This window comes from Taudactylus pleione, unplaced genomic scaffold (genome assembly GCF_031769625.1).
Source record: "Taudactylus pleione unplaced genomic scaffold, aTauple2 ptg000377l, whole genome shotgun sequence".
In the NCBI taxonomy this organism is placed as follows: domain Eukaryota; kingdom Metazoa; phylum Chordata; class Amphibia; order Anura; family Myobatrachidae; genus Taudactylus; species Taudactylus pleione.
The window spans coordinates 6412591-6440440 of NW_028284778.1; the positions used below are offsets into that span (position 1 = coordinate 6412591).

Sequence of the window (27850 nt, forward strand, 5' to 3'; positions counted from 1 at the left end):
GTCGAAGCGGCCGCACGGTCGTACGGAAAAAGGGGCCGGATATGCAAATGATTCCCTCGCAAGTTGCATCCCTAAGTTTGGATCGGTAGCTGGCCGACCAAGGGGAGGAAGGGGCCGGAATTAAAAAAAATACGCCCCCTTCTCGTACGCATTGCACGTGATCTCCGGGCATATAAGGATTAATCGAGACCATCGGAAACGGTCGTAGAGCTTAAGGTTGACCATACCCTCTCTTAAGCTCTACGATCATGTCAGTGTAAAAACCTCCCATGTCACATGTGCCATGACGCTACTTTAATTATGCACTCCCATAAACCGTATGCACTCCCATAAAACGCCGTTCGCATAATTAGGCACGCCTCTGTTCGGATCTCCACTCCCCCGTTTTCAAGCACCTTCCCCTGTTACCAGCCACAAACACCTCATTCTGTCACTCAACCTACCGACCTGGCTGTGTTCAAGGAGAGAGAAATTTCTGATCGTAGCGGCTAGTTTGCGCACCCGCATTGCGAACTTTACGCATGCGCAGTATAGCGAACATCGGTGGCATACGACCGTGCGGCCGCTTCGACCGACTCTGAATGAGGTCCTAAATGTCTTGCGGAGAGAGGGTCTGTACATGAAGAAAAAATCATTAAGGAATTTGATAAAGAAATCTTTATACGTCTGAAATCTTCCATACTTACCGTGAGTGGGGTACGCTTCTCATTTGTGGAAGTTTTTATAAAGATACCTTGATGTATTTGATCCCTACACGCTTACAGTGAGTGGGGTACGCCATTTTCTTCTCTCCTTCTGGTAGGGGTTACATATCTCTTTAACATGGAGGTGAAATTAAAAGAAACCTTTTGATGCATGTAATTACACCACTGAGTGTGAGTTGGGGTATGCCTGCACCCATTTGAATTAATCATCTTCACTATAAAGAATTGTCTACACACTAATTATCTATATAAAAACTGTATTACACATGTATTTTTTCATTACTTTTATGATACCACGTATATGTTGGAGGATAAAGGAAGAACCCTCCAGACTTTCATCACGGACACTATTCTCTTCCAAGGAACGTAATAATTTTCCTTTTTCTTTCACCAGCGCCTTTTCTTTTGAGTCACATAATTTTTGTTTTATTTACTTGTATTGAAATTTGGTGAGATTTTCTATGTTTGAATCACTGTTTAGGCTGCTTTTTTGTTGCACCACTAACTAGGGATTCATCCCATTTCTTTAACACACTCCGCACCCGTCATGTAAGCCCTATTTGTACAGAAAGAGTTGCAGTTATTGCCCCATATATGGGTCCAGCTGACCAGGCTGACTACACCGACATCTAAGCACAGGACTCATAATCTATAGTATCACTGAGCCCTTGTGGGAACAAGGTTTGTAATGTAAACACCCATAAAGCCTCTTTAGCACATAAGTTCCTGAGCCTGTCTGCACCCCTGCTTGTCCTCCTCACATGGTGCACCCCTACGTGTGACAGGTCTTCAGGAGCACAGCTGTGATTGGTAGCTAAGTGCTGCGACACACTGTGCGGCTGGTGACCCTTTACTATGTTAAATCTGTGTTCCCTGAATCTAGATTATCAGGGAGTGAATGGTACATCCAATGTACTGTATCCCACAAAGGCTTTTATTATTTACATTAATGTACACAGCTTTTACAGTATTTAGTATATATGCACTCTAAGCAGTACCTAAATAATATACATTGCATCAATCGGCCATAGTGTAAATATCCAGCAGTTAATATCTCAAGCATATAAATCAGCATATAAATGTGATATAGGTGAATAAAATGGTGAGAACATATCCCACACTGCGATCAGTCACCAGGAGCGGCTGCAGGTCATATACAGTTACAGTGTTATCAGCTCTGTATATATGATGGTAGCGCAATAACACTAACTGTATATGATGGTAGCGCAATAACACTGTAACTGTATATGATGTTAGTGCAAAAACACTAACTGTATATGATGGTAGCACAATAACACTAACTGTATATTATGGTAGCACAATAACACTAACTGTATATGATGTTAGTACAATAACTGTAAATGATGGTAGCACAATAACACTGTAACTGTAAATGATAGTAGCACAATAACACTGTAACTGTATATGATGGTAGCACATTAAACATAAATTGGTAGGGCCCCGTGAGAATGTAGAAACTCCGATTAGGATGAAGCTCTGCAGATTGCTTTTTATTGCACTATAATATACAGTCACAGTGTTATTAGCTCTTGATATGTGACCTGCAGATGTTCCTGGTGATTGCCCTGTGATCTATGCTCTCGCTGTGCCGTCTCCACTTCTGGCTGTTGTACTTTGTTTACTGGTGACTTTAACGTATGGATTGACAAAATTGCATTGACACAGTCACTAGATACAACCTACATATTGTTGTTTACTTAGTTATTATTTAGACACTATTCATTTTGTGTTTTCCCCCTACGCACCTGGATTGTGCTCTATACAGCACCTAGGGTCCATGAATTTCAGCTCATTGAAATTCTATTTCTCATGTGTGACCTCTCTGATGTCTAAGAAGAACTGATTTCTGCTTAAAACATTTCCCACACTCAGAACATGGAAATGGCTTCTCACCTGTGTGAGATCTCTGATGTATGATGAGACCTGATTTCTGTGTAAAACATTTCCCACACTCAGAGCATGTAAATGGCTTCTCATCGGTGTGTGTCATCTTATGTATAACAAGATAGGATTTCTGTGCAAAACATTTCCCACACTCAGAGCATGTAAATGGCTTCTCACTGGTGTGTGTCATCTTATGTCTAACAAGATGTGATTTATGTGTAAAACATTTCCCACACTCAGAGCACGTAAATGGCCTCTCATCGGTGTGTGTCATCTTATGTGGAACAAGATAGGATTTCTGTGCAAAACATTTCCCACACTCAGAGCATGTAAATGGCTTCTCACCGGTGTGTGTCATCTTATGTCTAACAAGAAGTGATTTCTTGGCAAAACATTTCCCACACTCAGAACAGGAAAATGGTTTCTGACCTGTGTGACTTTTTTCATGTATAACCAGCACAGATTTATATGTAAAACATTTCCCACACTCAGAGCATGTAAATGGCCTCTCACCTGTATGACTTCTGTGATGTGTAACAAGATCCGATTTCTGTGTAAAACATTTCCCACATTCAGAGCATGTAAATGACTTCTTACCGGTGTGCGTCATTTTATGTATAACAAGAGTGGAGTTCTGTGCAAAACTTTTTCCACACTCAGAACAGGAAAATGGTTTCTGACCTGTGTGACTTTTTTCATGTCTAACCAGCACAGATTTATATGCAAAACATTTCCCACACTCTGAGCATGGAAATGGCCTCTCACCTGTGTGACTTCTCTGATGTGTAACAGAAAATGACAGACGCATAGAGCTTTTACCAGATTTAGATAATAGCGTATCACCTTTATGAGCTGTACTGTGTGTAGCAAGATCTGAATTATCAGGAGACTGTTCCTCATGATTAGAGGGATCAGATGATATATCATCTGCACTGTGTAGATCTCTCTCCAAGGTGTTCCTGCTTGTGTGTCCATCTACTGGAAACAAATGTATGAGGATAGACAATTATTTACAATGAGGAGCAAATATTCTTGGATACATCAGTGCTTTCTTAAACTTAACATGGCTAAGACTGAGCTGATCATCTTCCCACCATCTGGAGTTCCCTCACCTCCTTCAATTTTACTATCCATCGACAACATCACCCTCTCTTCTATCTCACAAGTCCACTGTCTTGAGATATCCTTAACTCCGCCTTCTTCATCAATACCCACATTCAGTCCATTGTTGCTTCCACCTTTGAAATATCTCCAGGATCAGATTCTCTCTCACCCTGGAGGCAACCAAGACCCTCATCCACTCGCCGGTCATCTCCAGACTGGGCTACTGTATCCTCCTCCCGTGTGTCCTCCCCAACTCTAATCTCACATTACTCCAATCTGTCCTCAATGCTGCTGCCATGCTCATCTTCTCCAAACTACTGCTTCTGCCTCCCCTCTCCCAAAAGTCCTACACTGGCTCCTCATCCCCTCAGAATCCAATTCAAACTCCTCACACTCACCTATAAAGCCTTCTTCCCCCTATATCTCCAACTGCATCTCCCTACACACTCCCATCACCCACTTTTCTCCGGCAATGCCTGGCACAAGTCCTTCCAACTAACTATATCCTCCCACTCCTGCCTCCAAGACTTTGTTGGTGCTGCTCCCCACCGCTGGAACTCTCACCATCTCTGACTCTCCACCTCTTTCTAAAGCTTCATACAGACTCAAATTCCATCTCTACTATGGCCCACCTTCACTAATTCTTCCTGGTCTCATTATAACCCACCTCTCTATGGTCTTCGCTCACTATCTCCCCCCTCTGTGTCATCCCTGTTTGTCAGATCCTCCACCTATAAAATGTAAGCTCTAATGAGCAGGGCCCTCTTTCCTTCTGTGCTTTCGCTCACTGAACTATACTATCACCTCCTCCCCAATACTAACAGTGTCACCAAACCATTGGGCTCAACCCATGCTGCTTCTGTGGTTACTGTGACTGTATAAGCTGCAATGTTGTTATAGCTGGTGTCCCATGTGTTACAATGTTTAGTACTGTAAGTCTTTTGCACTATTCCCTTGTTAGGCTTGCAATCTGTTCTGTTTATATACTGTGTAAGGCAATGCGGACCCCATATAAATAATGCTAAGTAATACTATTAGTGAGTCTACGATGTCTAATTTTAATCTACAAACTACTGTACAGCTGCTTTATTACAATAATAAATGTACATACAACAGATATGACTCTTACTGCACAGATAAAATACAACACAACGGGACTACCAAGCAGATGGCATAGACCCAGCCACGGTGACATGTGGTGAGTAACATTCCCCCAGCTTACACATTGCCCAGCTACTATCGTGGGACAGGAAACCACATAAGCCAGTGACACTGGGCAACCAGGCACTTCTCTCACACACACACTGGAGATGTGGGAGCACAGTAGCTGTGTACACCAGCAGCATGTCCTGGCCACCGGTTAAACTACTCAGAAGTCTCCAGGTGGGCACAAAGGTAGCAAATGGCAACATGTCAAATACTATTTAACCACTTAACTGACGAATTCTTTTTCCAAAAATCGCTCCAAAATTGTCGTTTTTTTTTAAGGTTGAATTAGGTCAAGAACATCTTTTTGAAACTTTTCCAGCACGATTTTATAAAAGAAAATATTTTTTAAACACCGTATACCATAAAAATAGCAAATTTTATGATATACTGTAGTACCATCGATGGCCAATGGTCTCAACCATCGATATAAACTATCGATGGTTTGAGATATATATATATATATACATACACACACATATATATATATATATACACACACACACACACACACACACACACATATATATATCACAAAATACTGCCCGAGAACAGAGGCGGAGCTTGAATAGGAAGGAGGTGGTATGGATGTTGCCGGCTATAGACAGTTGTCACACACAGCTGCAGCCGCACCAGGGGGAGGGACATGGATACAGCCTGGATCAGCCGGGGCGCCGCAGCGCAAGAAGGCGGCAGCGGGCGCAACAATGCCGGAAGGGGGGGGAAGGACCTGGGACAACGGGCAGCCGCTCTGGGAAAAGATGCGGCGCCGGCTACACGGGGGGACAGCAGCAGCCGCGGCCAGCAGGAGCTGCGGTTACTGCAGTGAGGATGGTCACACAGGCTGCCCGATCACTGCTGGCCACAGTGTTCGGAGCATATGGAACACACGGCTGCCCTTGCAGCCACACCAGGAGGGGGGTGCCGCGGAGTGTCCGATCACTGTGGCCAGCAGTGATCGGGACAAGCTGGAGAGGCAGCCACAGTTACAGAGGGACCAGAAGGTCCCTCTGACATAGGTGGCTGCGGGAAGATTAGCTTCCCACAGCCGCCTAGTGGGCACTTCTGACTGGTCGTATCAGATACGACCATGTCAGGGGAAGCCCAGCCTGGTGTGGTCGTATCTGATACGACCGTGCCAGGCAAGTGGTTAAAGAGAATAAATGGCGCTGCATAGGTAAAGGCTGCTTCCTACCCCCACTTAAAAAGACCTTTCCCTTTTGGTCTAGAAAGTAACGTTGTTATTTAAAATATGGAAAGAGAGGTAATGGCGCTGCCTACAATACCATAATAGAGAAATAGTGACGAAAAAAGAGATGGAAAGTTTTCCACCCTATATGGAGTCAGAAAGAATTAGAATAATTATCTGTCCGTATATATCAACGTATATTCCTTTTCTTTTTCGTGTGTTCGTATTATACATCCATGTATGCCAAAAAATAATAAAGAATACAACGTGTAGTTTCTTTCAGACGTTTTGATGACCATCAAAAAATGGTGTGTATTAGATGGTATATATATTGTCTTTTTAGGGTGTATTAAAATTTCCACCGGGAGTCGCACCTAAACTTACACATATATAAGTGTGTTCAAACCCATAGTAATTTCTTTACTGGGGGATCAGGTGAATGTCATTCACGAATTCTCAAATCTCTATAAAAGCGGTTACCGCTTCCCCACAGTGCAGTTACAATCTTCAAGTGAACAGACATGCACACACCTCACACGTGAAGTGTATGTTCAAACTTATAGTGGTTTATTTTCCCGCACACTTTCAGTTATATGCTTATGACAATGATCAAAGTTGCGTACCAGTACTCACAAGGTAGTGGATTTCTTGGTGTTAGTGCTGTTTAGAGGGGATTCTACACTGCTACTGAACGGAGAGGTACATGCTTTATGTACACTTTTTTTTATACATTAGGAACCGGACCTATTGTAAAAATTTTTGCACACACTGCACTCCGATTCAGTGCCTATCCCCAGTTCTGGCACATTGTTGCTGTATTCTATATATTTTTACCTTTACCGTTTATGTATATTTTAAGACTTTTTTTTCTACAAATAAATGTATTTTATACCTTGAATGGAGTGATACATTCGGGACAAAGATACCTTGGTCTACGAAAAGAAATCCACTACCTTGTGAGCACTGGTACGCAACTTTGATCATTGTCATATGCATATAACTGAAAGTGTGTGGGAAAAGAAACCACTACAAGATTGAACATACACTTCACGTGTGTGTGTCATGGCCAGGGTTTCTCGGCATGGTAGTCACCGGGTATTACCTGTGAGAACGTTATGGCGGGGGGTCTCTGGCAGCGGTGCTATTGTTTGGCGAGGGGCATTGGCTGCGCGTGGTTCTGTGCGGGCACATTGTCACTAGGCCTGGCGAGGTCTGGCGGTGTTTCCGTTCCGTTGGCATGGGCGCCGCCATCTTGCCTGTGGCCATGTGATTCCAGCTGTCCAATCCTGGTAGGTCATTTGCTCATTCCAGCCAGTCACAGCGTGGCACTGAGTATTTAGGAAGGTCCAGAGCCTTCCTTCCTTTGCCAGTGCAATGTGTTTCTCAGCTGCGGCTGAGAGAGAGTACCTGTGCCTTACCTGCCTGCCTGTTACACTACTAGCCTGAACCTTGCCTGCTCCAACCTGCTGGATTTATCCTGCACCCTCCACATACCTTTACCCGCCTGAGTACCTGAACCTGCTATTCCCTGTACCTTACCTCCCTTCACTCCCAGCTGGACTCCATTACCTCTGCCTGCATTTGTTACAGCTCATCATTCCTGCATTCAGTTACAGCTCACCATACCTGTATACTGGACTGTTCCTGCCTGTCACTATCTGGACATTTCCCATTAACCCCCCACTACAGTTATCAAGTGCACTTTAGTGCTATACCTGGACTTTTTATTTTCCATTCCCATGTCTTCTAAGTAACTTATTAAAAACTCCACTGTTTAATTTAAGTCTGCTTCTGTGTCTGCTCCTATCACCACCCTGGGTCCACAACAAATTCAGAACCTCACAAAGTGAGGTGTGTGTATATGTGTTCACTTATAGAATATATATGAAGTGATGCAAACATTTCTGAAAGTGTGTGGGAAAAGAAACCACTATAAGATTGAACATACACTTCACGTGTGTAAGTGAGGTGTGTGCATATGTGTTCACTTGAAGATTGTAACTGCACTGTGGGGAGGCAGCTACCGTTTTTATAGAGATTTGAGAATTCGTGAATGACATTCACCTGATCCCCTAGTAAAGAAATTACTATGGGTTTGAACACACATATGTGTAAGGTTAAGTGCGACTCCCGGTGGAAATTTTAATGCACCCTAAAAAGACAATATATATTCCATCTAATACACACCATATTTTGATGGTTATCAAAACGTCTGAAGAAACTAGACATGTTGAATTCTTTATTATTTTTTGGCATACATGGATGAATAATACGAACATGGCGGACACAAAAAAGAAAAGGAAGATACGTTGATATATACGGGCAGATAATTCTTTCTGACTCCATATAGGGTGGAAAACTTTCCATCTCTGTTTTCGTCACTATTTCTCTATTATGGTATTGTAGGCAGCGCCATACCCCCTCTTTCCAGATTATAAATAGCAAACGGCAACAGTTCAATAGCCACTATATGTCCCTCTGGTCACTCTCAGGTGTCATAGTCCCACTGTCAGGGTCACACTACTATTATAGGCTGAATCCTTCATTGTAGACAAGCACTGGTGGAAGCACTGTACAATAATAAGTGTGTGCTTATAGCTTTGTGTGTGTGTGTATATACATGGAGATTGTTGTAATGTGTGAGCATAAGGTTTTATAGTGCAGGGAGGAGACTGGTCAGATCTCTGGGCTGGTAACACACAGTAACATGATGTGAGGGGGAGAGCAGGAGTATAAGAGGGGCTGATGGTTCCTGATGTATGAGATACACCAGAGAGTGTGGGGACGAGACTGGTCAGATCTCTGGGCTGGTAACACACAGTGACATGATGTGAGGGGGAGAGCAGGAGTCTAAAAGGGGCTGATGGATCCTGATGTATGAGATACACCAGAGAGTGTGGGGAGGAGACTGGTCAGATCTCTGGGCTGGTAACACACAGTGACATGATGTGAGGGGGAGAGCAGGAGTCTAAAAGGGGCTGATGGATCCTGATGTATGAGATACACCAGAGAGTGTGGGGAGGAGACTGGTCAGATCTCTGGGCTGGTAACACACAGTGACATGATGTGAGGGGAAGAGCAGGAGTATAATAGGGACTGATGGATCCTGATGTATGAGATACACCAGAGAGTGTGGGGAGGAGACTGGTCAGATCTCTGGGCTGGTAACACACAGTGACATGATGTGAGGGGAAGAGCAGGAGTATAATAAGGGCTGATGGCTCCCAAATACATATCCCTCATTAGTTTGAACTGACAGATGAGGGTGCAGGATAAGAGATTGCTGTAGTAACTGAACAAGGACAATATGAGACTATATTTTGTAATGTAAGGATTTATTACTCACCTGTGCTGATATCTGTAAGAATTTCCTCCTCCTTACACTGCTGATCACCCCTCACATTCGTCTCTTCTTCTCCCTCTATATCTTCTGCATTATTATCAGTCACATACGTCTCTTCTTCTCCCTCTACATCTTCTGCATTATTATCAGTCACATACGTCTCTTCTTCTCCCTCTATATCTTCTGCCTTTATATCAGTAACATACGTATCGTCTTCTCCCTCTATATCTTCTGCCTCCATATCAGTCACATACGTCTCTTGTTCTCCCTCTACATCTTCTGCATTATTATCAGTTACATACGTCTTTTCTTCTCCCTCTATATCTTCTGCATTATCATTCACATACGTCTCTTCTTCTCCCTCTATATCTTCTGCATTATCATCAGTCACATACGTCTCTTCTTCTCCCTCTACATCTTCTGCATTATTATCAGTTACATACGTCTCTTCTTCTCCCTCTATATCTTCTGCCTTTATATCAGTAACATACGTATCTTCTTCTCCCTCTATATCTTCTGCCTTTATATCAGTAACATACGTATCTTCTTCTCCCTCTATATCTTCTGCCTTCATATCAGTCACATACGTCTCTTGTTCTCCCTCTATATCTTCAGCCTTCATATCAGTCACATAGGTCTCTTGTTCTCCCTCTACATCTTCTGCATTATTATCAGTTACATACGTCTTTTCTTCTCCCTCTATATCTTCTGCATTATTATCAGTCACATATGTCTCTTCTTCTCCCTCTAAGTCTTCTCCCTTAATATCAACAAGATCTTCACTCTAAAAAGGCCCATAAAATAAAGTCTGATTTCATTGAGATTAAACAGTAGAATATCAGTGTATAAAACACACATAGCTTTTCTACAGATTACATGGTGAGTCACGTTAGTTTATCAGTGAGACCCTAAATCCCATCTACCTGATATTCCTGTGGAATCCTGTGATTCTCCTCTGTACAATCCTGTGAATATAGAGGATGGGAACATCTCTCTGGGGTATTTCTGTTACTGAGTCCATCTGTAGGAGACACACAGTGACTGAGGGCCTGATTCAGCTTTGGGAATAGAGTCAGAAAGAGCAAGTAACTGTGAACTAGGACAAACCATGTTGCAATGCAAGAGGTGCAAATACATACATTTTGCATGTAGTGTAAATACTGGCTGCTTTTGCATGTAGCCCACAAATACTACACAGCTTTATTATAACACTGCACTTTAGATGTCAGTTTGGACACCTCCTTCCCAACTCTAAATCTCTCTGCTTATTATACATCTTACCCACCTGCAGTGCAGCATGGTTTTACCAAGATGATCAGTTACGTGCTAATTCTCACTCTATTCCCAAAGCTGAATCAGGCCCTGAGTACATTGTATATATGTGATTATCAGATGATGTGTGTATATAGCCCTCACACCTGCTCTCCCCTGTACAATAAATGACAGCCTCCTCTTACCCAGTGATGTGAGGGGCTGGTGATTCTCCATCATCACGTCCTTGTACAGACCCCTGTGTTCCTCTATATACTCCCCCTCCTGCATGGAGACATAGACAGTGACATCCTGACACCTTATAGGAACCTGACGCACACAATGATACAGCCATCACCCAGACATATCCCCTGGTGTTACTGTATAATGTCCCATTCCCAGAAGTCACCTATCCAGTCACCACCCAGACACATCCCCTGGTGTTACTGTATAATGTCCCATTCCCAGGAGTCACCACTCCAGTCACCACCCAGACACATCCCCTGGTGTTACTGCATAATGTCCTATTCCCAGCAGTCACCACCCAGACACATCCCCTGGTGTCACTGTATAATGTCCCATTGCAAGCAGTCACCTCTCCAGTCATCACCCAGACACATCCCCTGGTGTTACTGTATAATGTCCCGTTCCCAGCAGTCACCTCTCCAGTCATCACCCAGACAAATCCCCTGGTGTTACTGTATAATGTCCCATTCCCAGCAGTCACCTCTCCAGTCAGCAGCTGAATGTTATTGCTGATGAGTTCCAGCATCTTCTGGTCAATGTGTCTCTCTTGTATCAGTGAGTGAGTTGGAGGCACCATGATGGGGCTCTGGATCCTGCTCAATCTTCCTGACACACGGGGACGGCTGCTGGCAGTCTCATGGTCACCGGATGTCTTCTTCACTACTGTGTAATCCTGTGTATTGGGGGAGACATCAATGAGGAGGTCAATTAAACTCCACCTAAATGGGGCTGTTTATTTAGATGCTCACTTTGCATAATATACAAATAGACTCTATTTCACTAAAGCAAGTATTATAACAATCTCCTATATACAGGAAAATGTAGAGTATATAGTATCTCCTGCAGCTCCAACATCTTTGTGTCAGTGACAGAAAGAAAACAACATACTGCGGGCATATAATTCCCAACTCCAGTGAGGACTGTGGGACTGATACTAATATCTGAGACCAGCTCACTGCTGCTTGCTCAATAATATAGATATAAGTGATGTCACTGTGACACTCCCGGATTCCAGGGCCTCCTCACTCATGTTCCTGTATTATGTTGAAGCCGGATGATTGGCTGAGACCAAATCTTTAAATTAATATATGGCGACGCCATTTTGTGTCGCCTCTAACAACGCCATTTTGCGTCCTCAGTACGATACCATTGTGTACGATGCTATATTTGATTATTAGCGTCGTGCGTCTGTTTTGCTACCGCATAATATTGAAAGTCCAATCAAAACCTATATGCACATTAGATAATACATATAAAACATACAAGGCGCACAACGCATAGTTGCGCTGTACATCAAAGCAGATAAGCACAAAACACATAGACGCACAACGCATACTAGCAAATTTACACAATATTCTCACACTCACACATGCAATCACTTATAACAAGGTTCCCAAGCATTAGGGTTAATATTAGAGGTTTTATTAGCAAATACTTATGTTGTGAAATGTAATGTATATGATATTTAAGGTACATAAACTAGTAGACATGTCATGTTTGGTACCATTGTAAATCACTGTTTATTTGCAGATCTCCGGTTCTATCGGCAAGGAACTCGCATCATGCGTCTGCAAGTTATGAATTATAGGAAATTAGTGGTTAGAATGTATATCTGTATCTAGTGTCTTTTACTAGTTTAAACCCGTTTTTCGGCGGGATAACTACACAAAGCAACGTCTGAGGAACTGGGACCCCCAGTGATGCTGTATGAACTGACCTATGAGTTGAATCGTACCAGAATGTCCAGGAGCAAGACCCAATGGAAATCTGTCAACTAGTTTCTTTGTTCTGTGTAAGGTATATAACCTGAGTACTGATTATAGTATACAGCCATTCTTGTTGGATGACCATAGGCTTCTGGATAGACGACTGTATACTGGGACCAGTGTGCACGCGTATGAATCGGCTTGTACCTTTGTATTTACTTGCTTTTTGCGCTAATTGTCTAGATCACAGCGCGTTATACTTTTCATTGTACAATATAACTTTTTGTGCTTTGGAACCACAATTGGATTGGAAAGCAATTATTTCATGCGACTTGTAGCGCTAAATAGCGACATTTGGGTATAGAGATTGAGGGGTATCAATAATTATTACTATAGATATAAGTGATGTCTCTGTGACACTTCCAGATCCTCTCACCTCCCAGTCATGTCCCTGTATTATTACTATATATATAAGTGATGTCAGTGTGACACTTCCAGACAAACTCACCTCCCCAGTCATGTCCATGTATTATTACTATAGATATAAGTGATGTCACTGTGACACTCCCAGATCCTCTCACCTCCCCAGTCATGTCCCTGTATTATTACTATAGGTATAAGTGATGTCACTGTGACACTCCCAGATCCTCACCTCCCCAGTCATGCCCCTGTATTATTACTAAGGCTATGTGATGTCACTGTGACACTCCCAGATCCTCTCATCTCCCAGTCATGTCCCTGTATTATTACTATAGATATAAGTGATGTCACTGTGACACTCCCAGATCCCTCACTTCCCCAGTCAGATCCCTGTATTATTACTATACATAAAAGTGATGTCACTGTGACACTCCCAGATCCCCTCACTTCCCCAGTCATATCCCTGTATTATTACTATAGATATAAGTGATGTCACTGTGACACTCCCAGATCCTCTCACCTCCCAGTCATGCCCCTGTATTATTACTAAAGCTATGTGATGTCACTATGACACTCCCAGATCCTCTCACCTCCCAGTCATGCCCCTATATTATTACTATAGATATATGTGATGTCACTGTGACACTCCCAGATCCTCTCACCTCCCCAGTCATGTCCCCGTATTATTACTATAGATATAAGTGATGTCACTGTGACACCCCCAGATCCCCTCACCTCCCCAGTCATGTCCCTGTATTATTACTATAGATATAAGTGACATCACTATGATACCCCCAGATCCTCTCACCTCCCCAGTCATGCCCCTGTATTATTACTATATATATAAGTGATGTCACTGTGACACCCCCAGATCTTCTCACCTCCCAGTCATGCCCCAGTATTATTACTAAAGCTATGTGATGTCAGTGTGACACTCCCAGACCCTCTCACCTCCCCAGTCATGTCCCTGTATTATTACTATAGATATAAGTGATGTCACTGTGACAGTCTCAGATCCTCTCACCTCCCAGTCATATCCCTGTATTATTACTATACATATAAGTGATGTCAGTGTGACACTTCCAGACCCTCTCACCTCCCCAGTCAGCACGTAGATGATCTCCAGGGTCAGATGTAAGATCCTCTCAGACCTGTGACTTTCATCCATGTCCATCCTCAGTGAATCAGTAAAAATACAGAATGTGTGACGTGTAATAAAGACTCTGGTTCCTCACAGCAGGACTATCTAGGAATAAATATAATAAACATCACAGAGAACACACATAACACAGTCATACATGTTACACTGAGTGACCAGTAAGTCTCCCCTTTCTCCCCAGCCATAGAGCCCTGGTCAGTGTCTGTCAGTGGTTCCTGTGACTCAGTCCCATAAGGCTCCTCAGAGGCTGTCACACAATGCTGTACTGTTTAAATCTACACCAATGCTCCCCTCCTGGCCAGGGGTCTTATTCCTTCCAGATACATATTTGGTGCAATTTGCTCCACGTGAATCTTTTACAAACACATGAATTAGGGATGTTGAGATTTTTTACTTTTGTTTTACATTTATTCCAGAAACGGAGAGAGTCTGTAACTATACTGAGGTCATACAGATAACAGGTGTGTGAGGAGGGAATACACAGGAGAGCAGAAGGGGTGCAGATATGGGGAGAGGGGAACTAACATAGGAAAACAGAGCACACAACAGGGGATGTAACAGCTGTACAGAGGTGGCAATAACACAGGGGAGGGAGAAGGGAACAGAAGAGGTTAATAAAACAGGGATAGGACAGCAGGCAGCCCAGGGGACAAGCAAAGGATTAAGCAATACAGAATTCCATCAGTCACTCTGCACAAATGATGAAATGACAAATGACCGCACCTCAGATGTATGTTACATGTGTGACCAGCCTGCCGGCCGTGTGTGTGCAGCGTAGGGTGGGGTGAGACATGACCTGGGGGATAATCAGTGACACTGAGGATCTGGGGACTGTCACAGCCACTGGCTGTATCTGAGAGAGTCTCTATTGCTCAGGATAACAAGACGCCCTGACAGACAGTCTCAGCTCAGGGAGTGCAGCCCATTGTTACATGGCATGTCTGTGTCCTTCTCACACATCCTTACCCAGCTCCTGTTATGTATCATCTGGTATATACATACATGTTATACCTATTATGTGTTATTTCCTGACCACTCTTTACTATTATCAGGACACAAGAGGCTGCTACCCCTGTATAATATTAGTAACAGGACACCATAGGCTGCTCTCCCTGTATAGTAGGACACCACAGGCCGCTCCCCCTGTATAGTAGGACACCACAAACTGCTCCCCCTGTATAGTAGGACACCATATGATGCTCCCCATGTATAGTAGGCTACAAGGGGCTGCAACCACTATATAGTAGGATGCAACAGACAGAACTCCCTGTAAACGAGGACACCACAGGCCGCACCCCTTGCATAGTGTACAACACTGCAGGCTGCTCTCCCTGTATATAGGACACTGCAGGCTGCTCCCCCTTTACATAAGGGTACCACAGGCTGCTCTTACTGCATAGTAGGTCATCATAGGCCACTACCACTGTATAGTAGGACACCAGAGGCCACTAGTTCAGTATAGTAGGGCACCACAGGCTGCTTCCCCTGTATAGTAGGACACTACAGGTCACTCCCCTGGTATATAAGGACACCACAGGCCGCTCTCCCTGTATAGTAGGACACACTGCAGGCTGCTCTAACTGTATAATAAGACACCGCAGTCCGCTCCACCTGTAAAGTAGGACACCACAGGCCACTCCCCCTGTATAGTAGAGTGCAACAAGCTGATCCCTCTGTATAGGAAGGCACCACAGGTTGCTCCCCCTGTATGGTAGGACAACACAGGATGCTCCCCCTGTATAGTAGAGTTCAACAGGCCGCTTCCCCTGTATAGTAGGACACTACAGACTGCTCCCCCTGTATAATAAGACACCACAGGCTGTTGTCCCTGTATAGGACACAACAGGCCCATCTTCCTGTATAGTAGGACATCACAGGCCGCTCCCCCTGTATAGTGTTGGACAAAACATGCCAATCCCTCTGTGCAGTAGGACAATGCAGGCTGCTACCACTGTATAGGACACCACAGGCTGCTCCCACTGTATAGTGAGACACCACCGGCAGCTCCACCTATACAGTGTAGGACACCATAGGGCCACTCCCTCTGTACAGTAAGATGCCATTATCTTCTGCCGTTTGACAAAGCAGGGTTGCATTTTTTGCGCTTGAGTTAAAAAACTGTTCCGTCAAGTCCTTTCTTCTTTATATAATAATACTACCACATATACGTGTGGTGAGAGCTTATTTTCCATGCTTAAGTATCACTAAACAGTTCCCACTCCTCTTTATATTATTACAACATAGTCTATGGTAAGAGCTGATTTAATCCCCCTTATATATTACTGTAGTCCCTTATCCTCTAAATATTAATAATATAGCGTTCTGGCTAGGCTGTTTTAGTGGGCGACGTGCCCGATTTCAAAGGGCAGAATGCAACCTGCCCCTTTGGCGGCGAACTGTTGGCAAACCACTAAAACAACATGCTGGGTGGTGTCCCCACCTGCGGACTGAAGTGCCCCTCGGGTGGGAAAAATTGCGGTGCAGCGCTCACGGCTGGTGAATATTCGCATAGAAGGGAGAGCTTGGGGGCAGCCTAGCTGGGTCCCCAAGAGTGATGAACAGGGGGCACATCATGCCCCTTTTTCAGGCGAGTGCTCGAGTGCCATACCCCTTGACGGACCTAGAATGAACACTAATAATACCACATATCAGTGAGTGCTGGAAGCTGTTATTCCCCCTCATATAGCACTGTACAGTCCCCTCTCCCCTATATAATAATAATACCACATATCAGTGTGTGCTGGGAGCTGTGTTATTCCTCTTCATATATCACTGTACGGTCCTCTCCCCCTATATAATAATAATACCACATATCAGTGTGTGCTGGGAGCTGTGTTATTCCTCTTCATATATCACTGTACGGTCCTCTCCCCCTATATAATAATAATACCACATATCAGTGTGTGCTGGGAGCTGTGTTATTCCTCTTCATATATCACTGTACGGTCCTCTCCCCCTATATAATAATAATACCACGTAGTGTGTGCTGGAAGCTGTAATATTTCCCCTCATATATCAGTCTACGGTCCCCTTTCCCATATATAATAATAATACCACAGATCAGTGTGTGCTGGGAGCTGATTCAGACCCGCTCGCTAGAGGCATTCGCAGGCAGCCGCTCAGCTGCTAATATTTGCATAGGCTGCGATCGCACAGTAAGACATTAGTACTAAGTCTTAGTGTGCGACGGCAGTGCGATCACAAGCCAGTTTAATGACTCCCCCTTTTCCTTCGCAGCACACGTCATCTCCAGGAAGTGTATGTAAAATCAGTAACATCAAGTGCCATCGGAGCCGCTCGCAGCACTTGTGGTTGACCCTACCTCGCCGCAAGCACTGCGAGTGCTTCAGTATTTAAACAAGCCAGGTGACGTGTGCAATGACGCAGCCTTGTAATTATGGACATCAAAAAAATGCCGTTTTGACGCTCAGACACAACTGAGTTTGCACCACCATTCCCACGTTTTCCTGGATCTTCTTTTCCCCTGTCACCACCCACAAATGGCACATTCTGTCACTCAAAATAGCGGGCCTTCTGTGTATTACGAGCGATCGTTTCCCGATCACAATGACTGGCTCGCGCATGCGCATTTTGCCGCATGCGCAGACAGGCAACAGTCGGCCAGCAGCGGGCGAATGCAGTTTACCAAGCGGATATGAATCAGGCCCTGTATTCCCCCTCATATATCACTCTATGGTCCCTCCCCCCTATATGATAATATCACATATCACTGTGTGCTGGAAGCTGTGTTATTCCCCCTCATATATAACTATACTGTACCCTCTCCCCTATATAATAATAATAATAATAATAATACCCAGTGCTCGAAGTGGGAATTTAGAGGTGGGGGTATGGCGAATGAATCTCTTCCCCCCCCCTCCCCTTGGGTCCCTGCTTCCATATCACCCCATTGTACGTCTCACCCCCCCCACTCTCCCTGCCTACTCCCCTCTCTCACACCCTGCCCTTCTCACTAAGGCCCTGATTCAGAGCCGGACGCTATTTGCGCTCGCTCGTTCAGAAAAAGGGGGTGGCTATTCAAATGTACCGTTCGCTCTTTGCGGTCTGTTGACGCCTCCATGTCTGAACGAGCGAACAAAACTTGCGGTTGTAATTTTGAAAAAGACGCCGCCTGGCCACTCGCACCATACGTCATGTCCGCTATTTAATAGATTAATCGAGTACATCGAACAGCGTATGAACTGCTCGCTATTCTTGTGGTTGGTTTTTCCTACTGCTATCTTGCGAGCAGTTCTGACTATAAAACAACCAAGTGACGTGGTCAATGACGCTGCTGTATTAATTATGCACACCCTTAAAACACCCGTTTTGACATTTAAGCACGCCTGCATTCTGATCTCCACTCCCCGTTTTCAAGCACCTTCCCGTTACCACCCACATACGCCTCCTCCTGTCACTCAAAATAGTAGGCATTCGCTATTTAGCGAACAAATGATTTTCGGCCGCACTGACTGGTTCGTGCATGCATATTACAATCCGTACGCATGCGCAGATGTGCGAACATCGCTCATAACGAACGAGCGGCCGCTTACGAGCGGCTCTGAATGAGGGCCTAATTCCCTCTCTGTCACCCCCTACAATACTAACTGCCTGCCTCCCTAGCCCCTCTCTCTATTCCCTCTCACATCCTCCCCTCTCACTACTTACCTCTGTCCTGCGCTGATGGAACGGAGCTGCCAGGACTCAGGAGCACCGGGTCCCACGTTGCTGGTGCAGTTGTGCGAGCCAATGAGAAGCTGCCACTTGGCAGCTTCTCATTGGCTGGCGGCCGCGAGCCCTGTGATTGGCTGGCTGCCGCGAGCCCTGTGATTGGCTGGCTGCCGCGAGCCCTGTGATTGGCTGGCGGCTGCGAGCCCCGTGATTGGCTTGCGGCCGCGAGCCTTGCGATTGGCTGGCGGCCAGTGTGTGCTGACTGTAGCCGGGACCAGACGCTTTGTCCCGGCTACATGCCAGCATGTCTGCCGCCGCCGACCGAGATGTGTCCCCTGCGGGACACATCTCTACACATTTCCGCTGCTGTTCCAGCGCTGGGATGCCATACTGCATCCCAGCGCTGGTGCATTCTTTTCTGCGGCTAAAATGAAGTGGGGTCGGGAAGTGGCGGTATGTCATACCGCCCCACTTCGACCACTGATAATACCACATATCAGTGTGTGCTGGGAGCTGTGTTATTCCCTCATATATCACTCCTTCCTATATAATAATACCGTATATCAGTGTGTGCTGAGACTTGTGTTATTCCCCCTCATATATCACTGTATGGTCCCCTCTCCCCTAAATAATAATAATACCACATATCAGTGTGTGCTGGGAGCTATGTTATTCCCCCTCATATATCACTGTATAGTCTCCTATCCCCCTATATAATAATATTACATATCAGTGTGTGCTGGGAGCTGTGTTATTCCCCCTCATATATCACTGTACAGTCCCCTCTCCCCTATATAATAATACCACATATCTGTGTGTGCTGGGAGCTGTGTTATTCCCGCTCATATATCACTGTATGGTCCCCTCCCCCCTATATAATAATAATAATAATAATAATATAATATATACAGGATACGGTACCTGGCTCCGGCTGCGTCATGAACGTCTTTGACAAAATGGCAGCTAAAGCCCCTGTGGCCCCGCCCCCTCTGCTCTGTGACTGGGAGACTTTAAGAATATGGCCGCCGGTCACTATATATGAAGACACCATTAGACTACATATGTTACTCTAGTGATGAAGTTGTCAGTGGCAGGGCAAGTGGCTGCTCGTTTACAGGACGTCCCTCCTACTTTGTGCCGCCTGATTAGCTACTCACTGCTGCCAATAACCGCACTGACGGGAATGAGAGATGGCCAAAAAAAGAAGTTGTCCTCTCGTGTGTTTGCTGTCACACGGTCTGATCGCATGATCTGATACAACCTGATGACGTCGGAGAGAACGGACCAATTGCCCGGCTAATCACATCCTACTTCCGGGCTGTGCGCTCCAATATACTTCCGGTATATGTGTTCCACCTCATCCATTGTTGCTGCTTCTCGGGTCCGGCAGCAGCAGATAATTGTAGCTGTGGTGTCCTATTGTACAGGGAGAGCAGCCTGTGATATTCTACTATACAGGGAGAGCGGCCTGCTGTTCTACTATACAGGGGAGCAGCCCGTGGTGTTCTACTATACAGGGGGAGCAACCTGTGGTGTTCTTATATCCAGGGGGAGAAGCCTGTGCTGTTCTTATATCCAGGGGGAGCAGCCTGTGCTGTTCTACTATACAGGGGACGGCCTGTGCTGTTCTACTATACAGGGGAGCAGCCTATGGTGTTGTACTGTACAGGGGGAGCAGTCTGCGGTGTCCCGCTATACAGGGGGAGTGGCCTGCGGTGTCCCGCTATACAGGGGGAGGGGCCTACGGTGTCCCGCTATACAGGGGGAGGGGCCTGCGGTGTCCCGCTATACAGGGGGAGGGGCCTGCGGTGTCCCGCTATACAGGGGGAGGGGCCTGCGGTGTCCCGCTATACAGGGGGAGGGGCCTGCGGTGTCCCGCTATACAGGGGGAGGGGCCTGCGGTGTCCCGCTATACAGGGGGAGGGGCCTGCGGTGTCCCGCTATACAGGGGGAGGGGCCTGTGGTGTCCCGCTATACAGGGGGTGGGGCCTGTGGTGTGTTGTTGTTGTTATAATAATAATAATACAGGGGGAGCAGCCTGTGGTGTCCTGTTGTTATTATTATACAGGAGGAGTTACCTGTGGTGTCCTGTTGTTGTTATTATACAGGATGAGTGACCTGTGGTGTCCTGTTAAAGCAGCAGCTGCATAGTAATAACAGTAATGAGTGGTCAGGGAATAACATAATAGGTATAACATGTATATACCATATGATACATAACAGGAGCTGGGGAAATATATAAGACTGCACCTGTGGGAGGAAATTCAATCGTTTTTTGGGGCCGTGCTATTTCACTGCCCTGTTTCGTCGCCAACATCACGGCTAGCCAGCCTGCTGGTTAGGTCGCAATTCAATTATTTCCCTTTACCTTTCGTGTGGGCGTGTAATACAGCTGGGCAGCGAGGAGCTTTTCTGCACGCCCAGACCCAGCGTCCCTCCGGCTGCATTGCAGACTGGGCTGCTGTATTGAACCCAGGTAAGATCTTTTTACTTGGGGGTGGTCAGGGCTAACTAGGCTTAATTAAGGGGGGTAAATTAGCTTAATTAGGGGGGGAAATAGGGCAGCGGGGGGCCCGCAGTCCACGTAACTGGTGTGTATTCATTTATTACCAGTTATTTATATAGCGCACACTTATTACGTAGCACTTTACAGAGAATATTTGGCCATTCACATCAGTCCTTGCCCCAGTGGACCTTACACTATAGTCCCTATCACATGCTCACACACACACATACACACTAGGGTTAATTTTTGTTGGCAACCAATTAACCTACCAGTATATTTTTGGAGTGTAGGAGGAAACCGGAGCACCCGGAGGAAACCCACACAAGCACAGGGAGAATATACAAACTCCACACGGGGCCGAAGTGGGAAATGAACCCACGACCTCAGTGCTGTGAGGCAATAATGCTAACCATTACACTGTCTGTGCTGCCCAGAGTGCCCCCAGTAGTGTCCCCCCATGTATTGCGACTTAGAGTGCCTCCAGTAGATGGTAGAAAAATTAAAGGAAGTAGAGGGGATGGAGACAGTGGCGTCGCAAGTGGGGTGCGGCCCACACCCGGGTTTCATCCACCAAGGGGTGACACCAAAGTTCCAACTACTCGGTGACAGTAGCCGGGTGCTGCACTGTAACATTACGTGCAGTACTCGGCTCCTGACACAGTGAGGGAGCCGGCACTTCAAACAGACTGGTCCCTGGGGGCAGTCCACATCTCCGGACCACCGGAGTGACAAAAACGGGTGTTTGGGCTGTGAGGCCACGCCCACTTTTGTCGGCGCGCACCCACCCCTACCCATACCGGGTATCAAAAGAGGTAGGGACACCACTGGATGGAGAGACAATACTTTGCGTGCAAACATGGAAGGCAGGCACTGTGGAGGGAGAAGCAGAGCTGCTCGCTCTGTATACTGCACTTCACAGAGGCAGGCAGTGGCGGATTTTAGCCAGTACAGTCCGTGACTGCACGGACTACACTCTGACAGTGTCACGACCGGCTGTGTAGAACCCCCTGCTGTGGGGATGGAAGGTGAGGTCCCAGGCTGAGGAATGAATTGGAGGCGTGGGGCCTATCGATTCCTACCTATCTATACACTCTAAAATTGACGCTATTTAGCGTTATGGAGTCGCACAAGAAATAATTGCTTTCAGACTTTGATTGTGGTTCCAAAGCACAAAAAGTTATTATTCAACATAAAAGGAGATGGTTACACGCTGTGTTCTAAATACCATTAGCGCAAACAAATTATACAGTCACAAGGTACAGTCGTTACATACGCATGCGCTCTGATCCAGATCCCGGCATCAAAGATGAAACCTCCGTCAACAGCAAAGAGAAGATGTCTGGGCTCTAGTTTCAGAGAGCCTACATATATACTCTTACAGAGATAGGAAATACAATAGAACAGGTTGGCATGATTCCATTTGTTCTTCTTCCTGGTTCTTCTGTTACAGTACAGTTCATAGGTCAGTTTGTATGGTCACAATCCAGCCTCCAACATCTTTGTGTCCATTTTCCCGCTGCATAGCAAATCTAGACTGGCTGCATTACAGGGTACATTTTAATGCCTAACTCTCTCTGATCCATAATTTGCAGACACATGTTGCGATTTTGTCACCGATGAAACCAGAAATCTGCAAAGACACTGGTTTAGAATGACACCAAACATGGTCTGCTTATCATGCACTAAACCTTAGATATCAAATAACATGTAATTCACAACATTACTGATAATGAATAAAACCTTAAATATTAACGCTAGTTAGCGTTGTGCGGCTACGTGTTTGTGGAGTACACTGTGGTACGTGTTTTGCAGGGTTGATCATATATGTTTATATCAATGTATGCATTTATATAATGGGGACTTTTAACAATGTTCTATTGCGTGGGAATCGCACGACGCTAAATAATAGCATCGCCGTCTTGTGGCCATTCGCAAAATGGTGTCATGCAGATTTTAAACTTAACAGGTTCAGTCTCAGCCACTTATCCGGCTTCGACAGTTCACCATTTGATAGCAAACATGCTATCACTATCTGATTTTACAATAATTTTTTTTAGGCTTACACTATGACATATTATTTAATGTTATATTATGGGATGGAACAAAGTGGTTCTTAAACAATCAATAATGTGTCTCTAGGAGGGGACATAAAACTACGCACACCGCTGATCTTGGGAGATCATGGGAAAGATGTGGGGATGCATCAATCCTATAAAGGAAGTCTTGAAGGGGATTAGGGACTTGCATTATTTAAGATGTTTAAAACTAACATTTCATAATACATTTCATGCATGTCTAAATCTTATACATCATCTGATGGTACCTTCTAGTTCAGGGTTGTAATGCAGTCCTACATTTACCTCAGTATTCATATTGTTACTTATAACCACCATCATAATCTCATTCCTTCGATTTACCTTATCTTTACATTTTCCACATTTCAACACAGTAGGAACACACCTGACACATAAGCCAATTACTATGATGACAACCAGTATGAGGATCAGGAGTTTACCTATACCCGCAACCATTTCCTGGACCACTCTCCTGGACCAGAGAACCATTTCACTGGGTTCAACCATGAAACCCATTCCTCTACCTTCTCCTCTACTTCAGCCATTGAAGCATTATGGTTCTTCTGAAATTCACATTTCATTATGGTTCTTCTGAAATTCACATTTCAGCTGCAGAATTTCGTCCATCTTCCGGTCTATCACCTTGGGATCACTAGTATTATTTGTAATATATGTGTAACACTTTACACCGAATTGGGTGGCTAAGGTCACGCAGTACCCTCCAGTTACAGCTGTTAAATAATTTAAAACTAATCTGTGTTGCACGAGTTCTTTCTTGTAGGCCTGTAACTCCTTACCTGTATACCTAAATGTGTCATCATACATCTCGGTGATATTATCTATTCATTTAGCAAGATCTTGAATATATCTGAAATTTAGTGTACCCCGAGCGATCCTGGTGGGATCCAATGCGACTAAAACTTGAAAGCCATTGTGGCTTTATGTACGTCACCAGGTATCATATTTCTTTTGTCTCTGTGTTCATACTGTGTGTGAAGATATGGTGATGGTGTGTTTTTATGAATACCAAGCATTTCACCATGTGTAAGGGTCATAACCTCTGGAAGTACTCTTCCCAGATAACACAAACCTTCGGAACTCATAGAGAGCCACTTGTACGCTTTCCTTCCACATATAAAATATACATCATCGGGGAGAACATAAGGAATAGAATGCATCATGATCATCCAACACATTTCCCTAGCAAATGTTCCTATCTCAGGTCCTCCCATCTGGTTAACACACGTTTCTGGTTGTATCACCCTGGCACAGTACCCTTCTGGTACTCTGCCAACCATTTCTTTGATGTTACTTAATGTATACCGATACCAGAAGTGTCTCCCATTTAACCTAATTGTGCGTAACAGTTCAAAATTCATAGGCTCATGATCAGCTCTTAGTGAGAAGGTCATCGTCTGATTATTCCCAGTCACCTCCCAACTTCCTGGTTTATTGGAGTTGGTGATGTTCAAACATAAAAGTGATTTATCTACTTGGTACTGGTGAAGTTTAAAATGAGGTGGTTTGGTGTTTAGAAATTTTCCATGCAGCGTCTTCCCTTGTTGCAGTTCTAAGATCTCAGAGACATTTAATGGAAATGGCACTAACCCTACATTATGCTGTCCCTGGGGCACATGAGAACACACCCAACAGTCAGTCTGGTTTAAAACTTTGCCCACAATAGTATGATAATCCTCTAAAGGATACCCACCCCAGTGCTGGTTATACTTCGGTTGGCACTGCTGGATGCAATTCTCATCAACTAAGGACCTACAAAACTCACACATACAATAATCTTCAGATAGATCTTCACACTGTCTCCGAGTTTCCACAATAGCAGATCTCTTAATTACTGTGCTGGGTTTGGTCAGATACTCCCCTGTGGTTTAACACTCCTTCTCCTGACCTCTCCATTGATATCACCATCAGCTGTCCTCTGTCCTCCGTCACAGAACCAGAGATCACGAAACAACCCAAGATAATGAGAAATCTAGGAGAAAACACAAAGATAACCACAGCAGACCAATCCATTGCTGATAACAATGATCTACAAATTTCTTTAGCTTAGGCATCTCATTGTAGCCTTTAACCCTCCCGGAACAGGCTCGCAATTGACAGTTCTACGTTATCTGCCTCAACTCCGCCTTGTCTCTCCACCGGTTGGTTGACCTTCTTACAGTGAGTAGAATGGACCCAGGTATCTCTCTCCGCCACTTTCAATGAAGTTGTACTCGTCAGCAACACCTGATACGGACCTTCCCACCGATCTGTCAAACAACCTGAACGCAAGAAATTTCTGATCATAACAAATTCTCCAGGCTCAACATCATGACAGTTTGTTTCAGGCATATCATGTGACAACAATTTCAGTTTCTGCTGTTGCTGTTTTAACTGTTTACTCATTGTTATAAGATACCATACAGTTACCTCGTTGTTATTGTTCAAATTTTCTTGTGGACTTATCAATTGAGGTTGTCTACCAACAGTATTTCAAAGGGGGACAGATTGAGAGGGGGGTCTAGGAGTTGTCCTGATACTATGAAGGACAAGTGGTAGTGCTTCTGGCCAACCCAGTCCAGTTTCTGCCATGATTTTACTTAATTTGTTTTTAATAGTCCCGTTCATCCTCTCCACCTTGACACTGGCTTGCGGTCGATAGGGAGTATGAAGTCTACTATTAATACCCATCAACTTACACATGTTTTAGAAGATATCACCTGTGAAATCACTTTCAATAATTCTAGGGATACCGTATTTGCATACAAACTCGTGAACTATTTTCTTAGCAGTATTAGTGGCAGCTGGGTATGCCTCAACCCAATTAGAAAACACATCAGTGCACACTAATACATACTTGAGATTCCTGCAGGGTGGTAATTGGTTGAAATCAATTTGTATTACCTGAAAAGGTCCGTCGGTCGGAGGAATGTGGGATGGTTTGGTAGGGATCATTTTGCCAATGTTTTTCCTCAAGCAGGTCAGACAGGACATTGCTCTCTTTTCCGCTTGAGAAGAAAAACCCGGTGCGCACCAGTATGCTCTCACCAATTTGCACATACCTTGCTTTCCCAAGTGAGTCAGACCGTGCGCTGCCTCAGCCAGGCTTGGGTAGTACGCCTTGGGGGCTACTGGCTTACCTTGTCCATCTCTCCAGAGTCAAGAAGACTCTTGCCCACATCCCTTGGACCTCCAGACTGTCTTTTCCTGAATGGAACACAAATTTTGCATCTCAATTAATTTCTGTATGTCAATCGTTTGAAACGTCATTTGGTTAATTGGCACATTCACTTTTAACCCTGCTGCCCATTTGGCAGCTTCGTCTGCCCTGTTGTTGCCCAGTGACACCAGGTCATCCTCACATATATGGCTTTACACTTAATTACCGCCACTGCCTTAGGCAATTGGATCGCTGTCAGTAGTCCTTTTATATGTCTGGAATGTGCGATTGGTGTGCCTGCTGCTGTCATAAAATATCTCAGACTCCATAGAGCACCGAAATTATGTACCACCCCGAAGGCCTACCTAGAGTCAGTGTAGATATTAGCAGATTTACCTTCTGCTAATTCACACGCTCTCCTTAATGCCACCAGTTCCGCCACTTGGGCCGAGTGAGGTGGACCTAAAGGTTCGGCCTCTATGATATCTTCGTACATAACTCTCCAGTGTCAGTTTGTCTATGACAACTCCCATCCATGTAAAATGTCACATCTACATTTTCTAAAGGTGTATCCCGTATGTCAGGTCTTGCAGTAAAGGTTTGATTCAGATATTCCATACAATCATGTGCATCAATATACCTGCAGAACTCACCTTCCGCCAGCGACTTACCTCTCTCCACCCTTTGTGCATCATGTTGCACATATGGTAAATACGTTGCTGGATTTAACGTACTACACCGTTTGATGGTGATGTTTGCAGGTGCTATTAGGGCTAGTTCCCATTTTGTGGACCTAGCTGAGGAGACAAGTCTGGTTTGGGCAGAGTTTAGCAAAGCAGATACAGCATGGGGAGTATAAACAATCATATCATGGCCTAATACTACATCCTCACTCTTACTGACCAATAGAGCAGTTGCTGCCACACTTAACACGTTGGGAGGGATCTTGCACAGTGTCCAATTGTGCACTGTAGTATGGTACAGGCCTACTGGCATCACCATGTTTTTGTGTGAGGACACCTGCTGCACAACCATTAGCTTCCGTACAATACAAATCAAAAGGTTTTTCATAATCAGGTATTCCCAATGCAGGTGCTCTTGTCAGACTATCCTTAAGATTAAGGAAAGCCTGCTCTGTTTCCTCTGTGTGTATGACACGATCGGGCTTTGAGGAAGAGACTAAGTCCTGTAATGGCAAGGCCAAAATA

General features: G+C 44.9%; 1 protein-coding gene and 1 pseudogene across 2 annotated transcripts; one reads left to right on the forward strand and one right to left on the reverse strand.

Moving 5' to 3' along the window:
- LOC148508095 (uncharacterized) overlaps positions 1–27850 on the forward strand; it is a 598632-nt pseudogene that overhangs the window by 48029 nt on the left and 522753 nt on the right.
- On the reverse strand, positions 1618–19984 carry LOC148508096 (uncharacterized). 2 transcript variants are annotated; one of them, XM_088445200.1, is made up of 7 exons: positions 19826–19984; positions 14171–14320; positions 11430–11621; positions 10909–10987; positions 10375–10472; positions 9455–10235; positions 1618–3584 (listed from the first exon to the last, which is right to left on the reverse strand). In XM_088445200.1, exons 2-7 carry the CDS (start codon positions 14246–14248, stop codon positions 2533–2535), a joined length of 2280 nt encoding a protein of 759 aa, XP_088301326.1. In that variant the 5' UTR covers positions 14249–14320; positions 19826–19984; the 3' UTR covers positions 1618–2532. The 2 variants fall into 2 exon arrangements, with proteins under 2 accessions (XP_088301326.1, XP_088301325.1); XM_088445199.1 differs by having other exon boundaries at positions 1618–3587.

Bases quoted from the DNA above. Each gene is read 5' to 3' on its own strand.
- LOC148508096 (XM_088445199.1), bottom strand. From the start codon at position 14,248: ATGGACATGGATGAAAGTCACAGGTCTGAGAGGATCTTACATCTGACC. The intron at 10,988-11,429 runs GTGACTGCTGGG...GTCTCCATGCAG, and splicing joins TTCAGCTGCTGACTGGAGAG to GAGGGGGAGTATATAGAGGA. The intron at 10,236-10,374 runs GTAGATGGGATT...GGGCCTTTTTAG, and splicing joins GGATTCCACAGGAATATCAG to AGTGAAGATCTTGTTGATAT.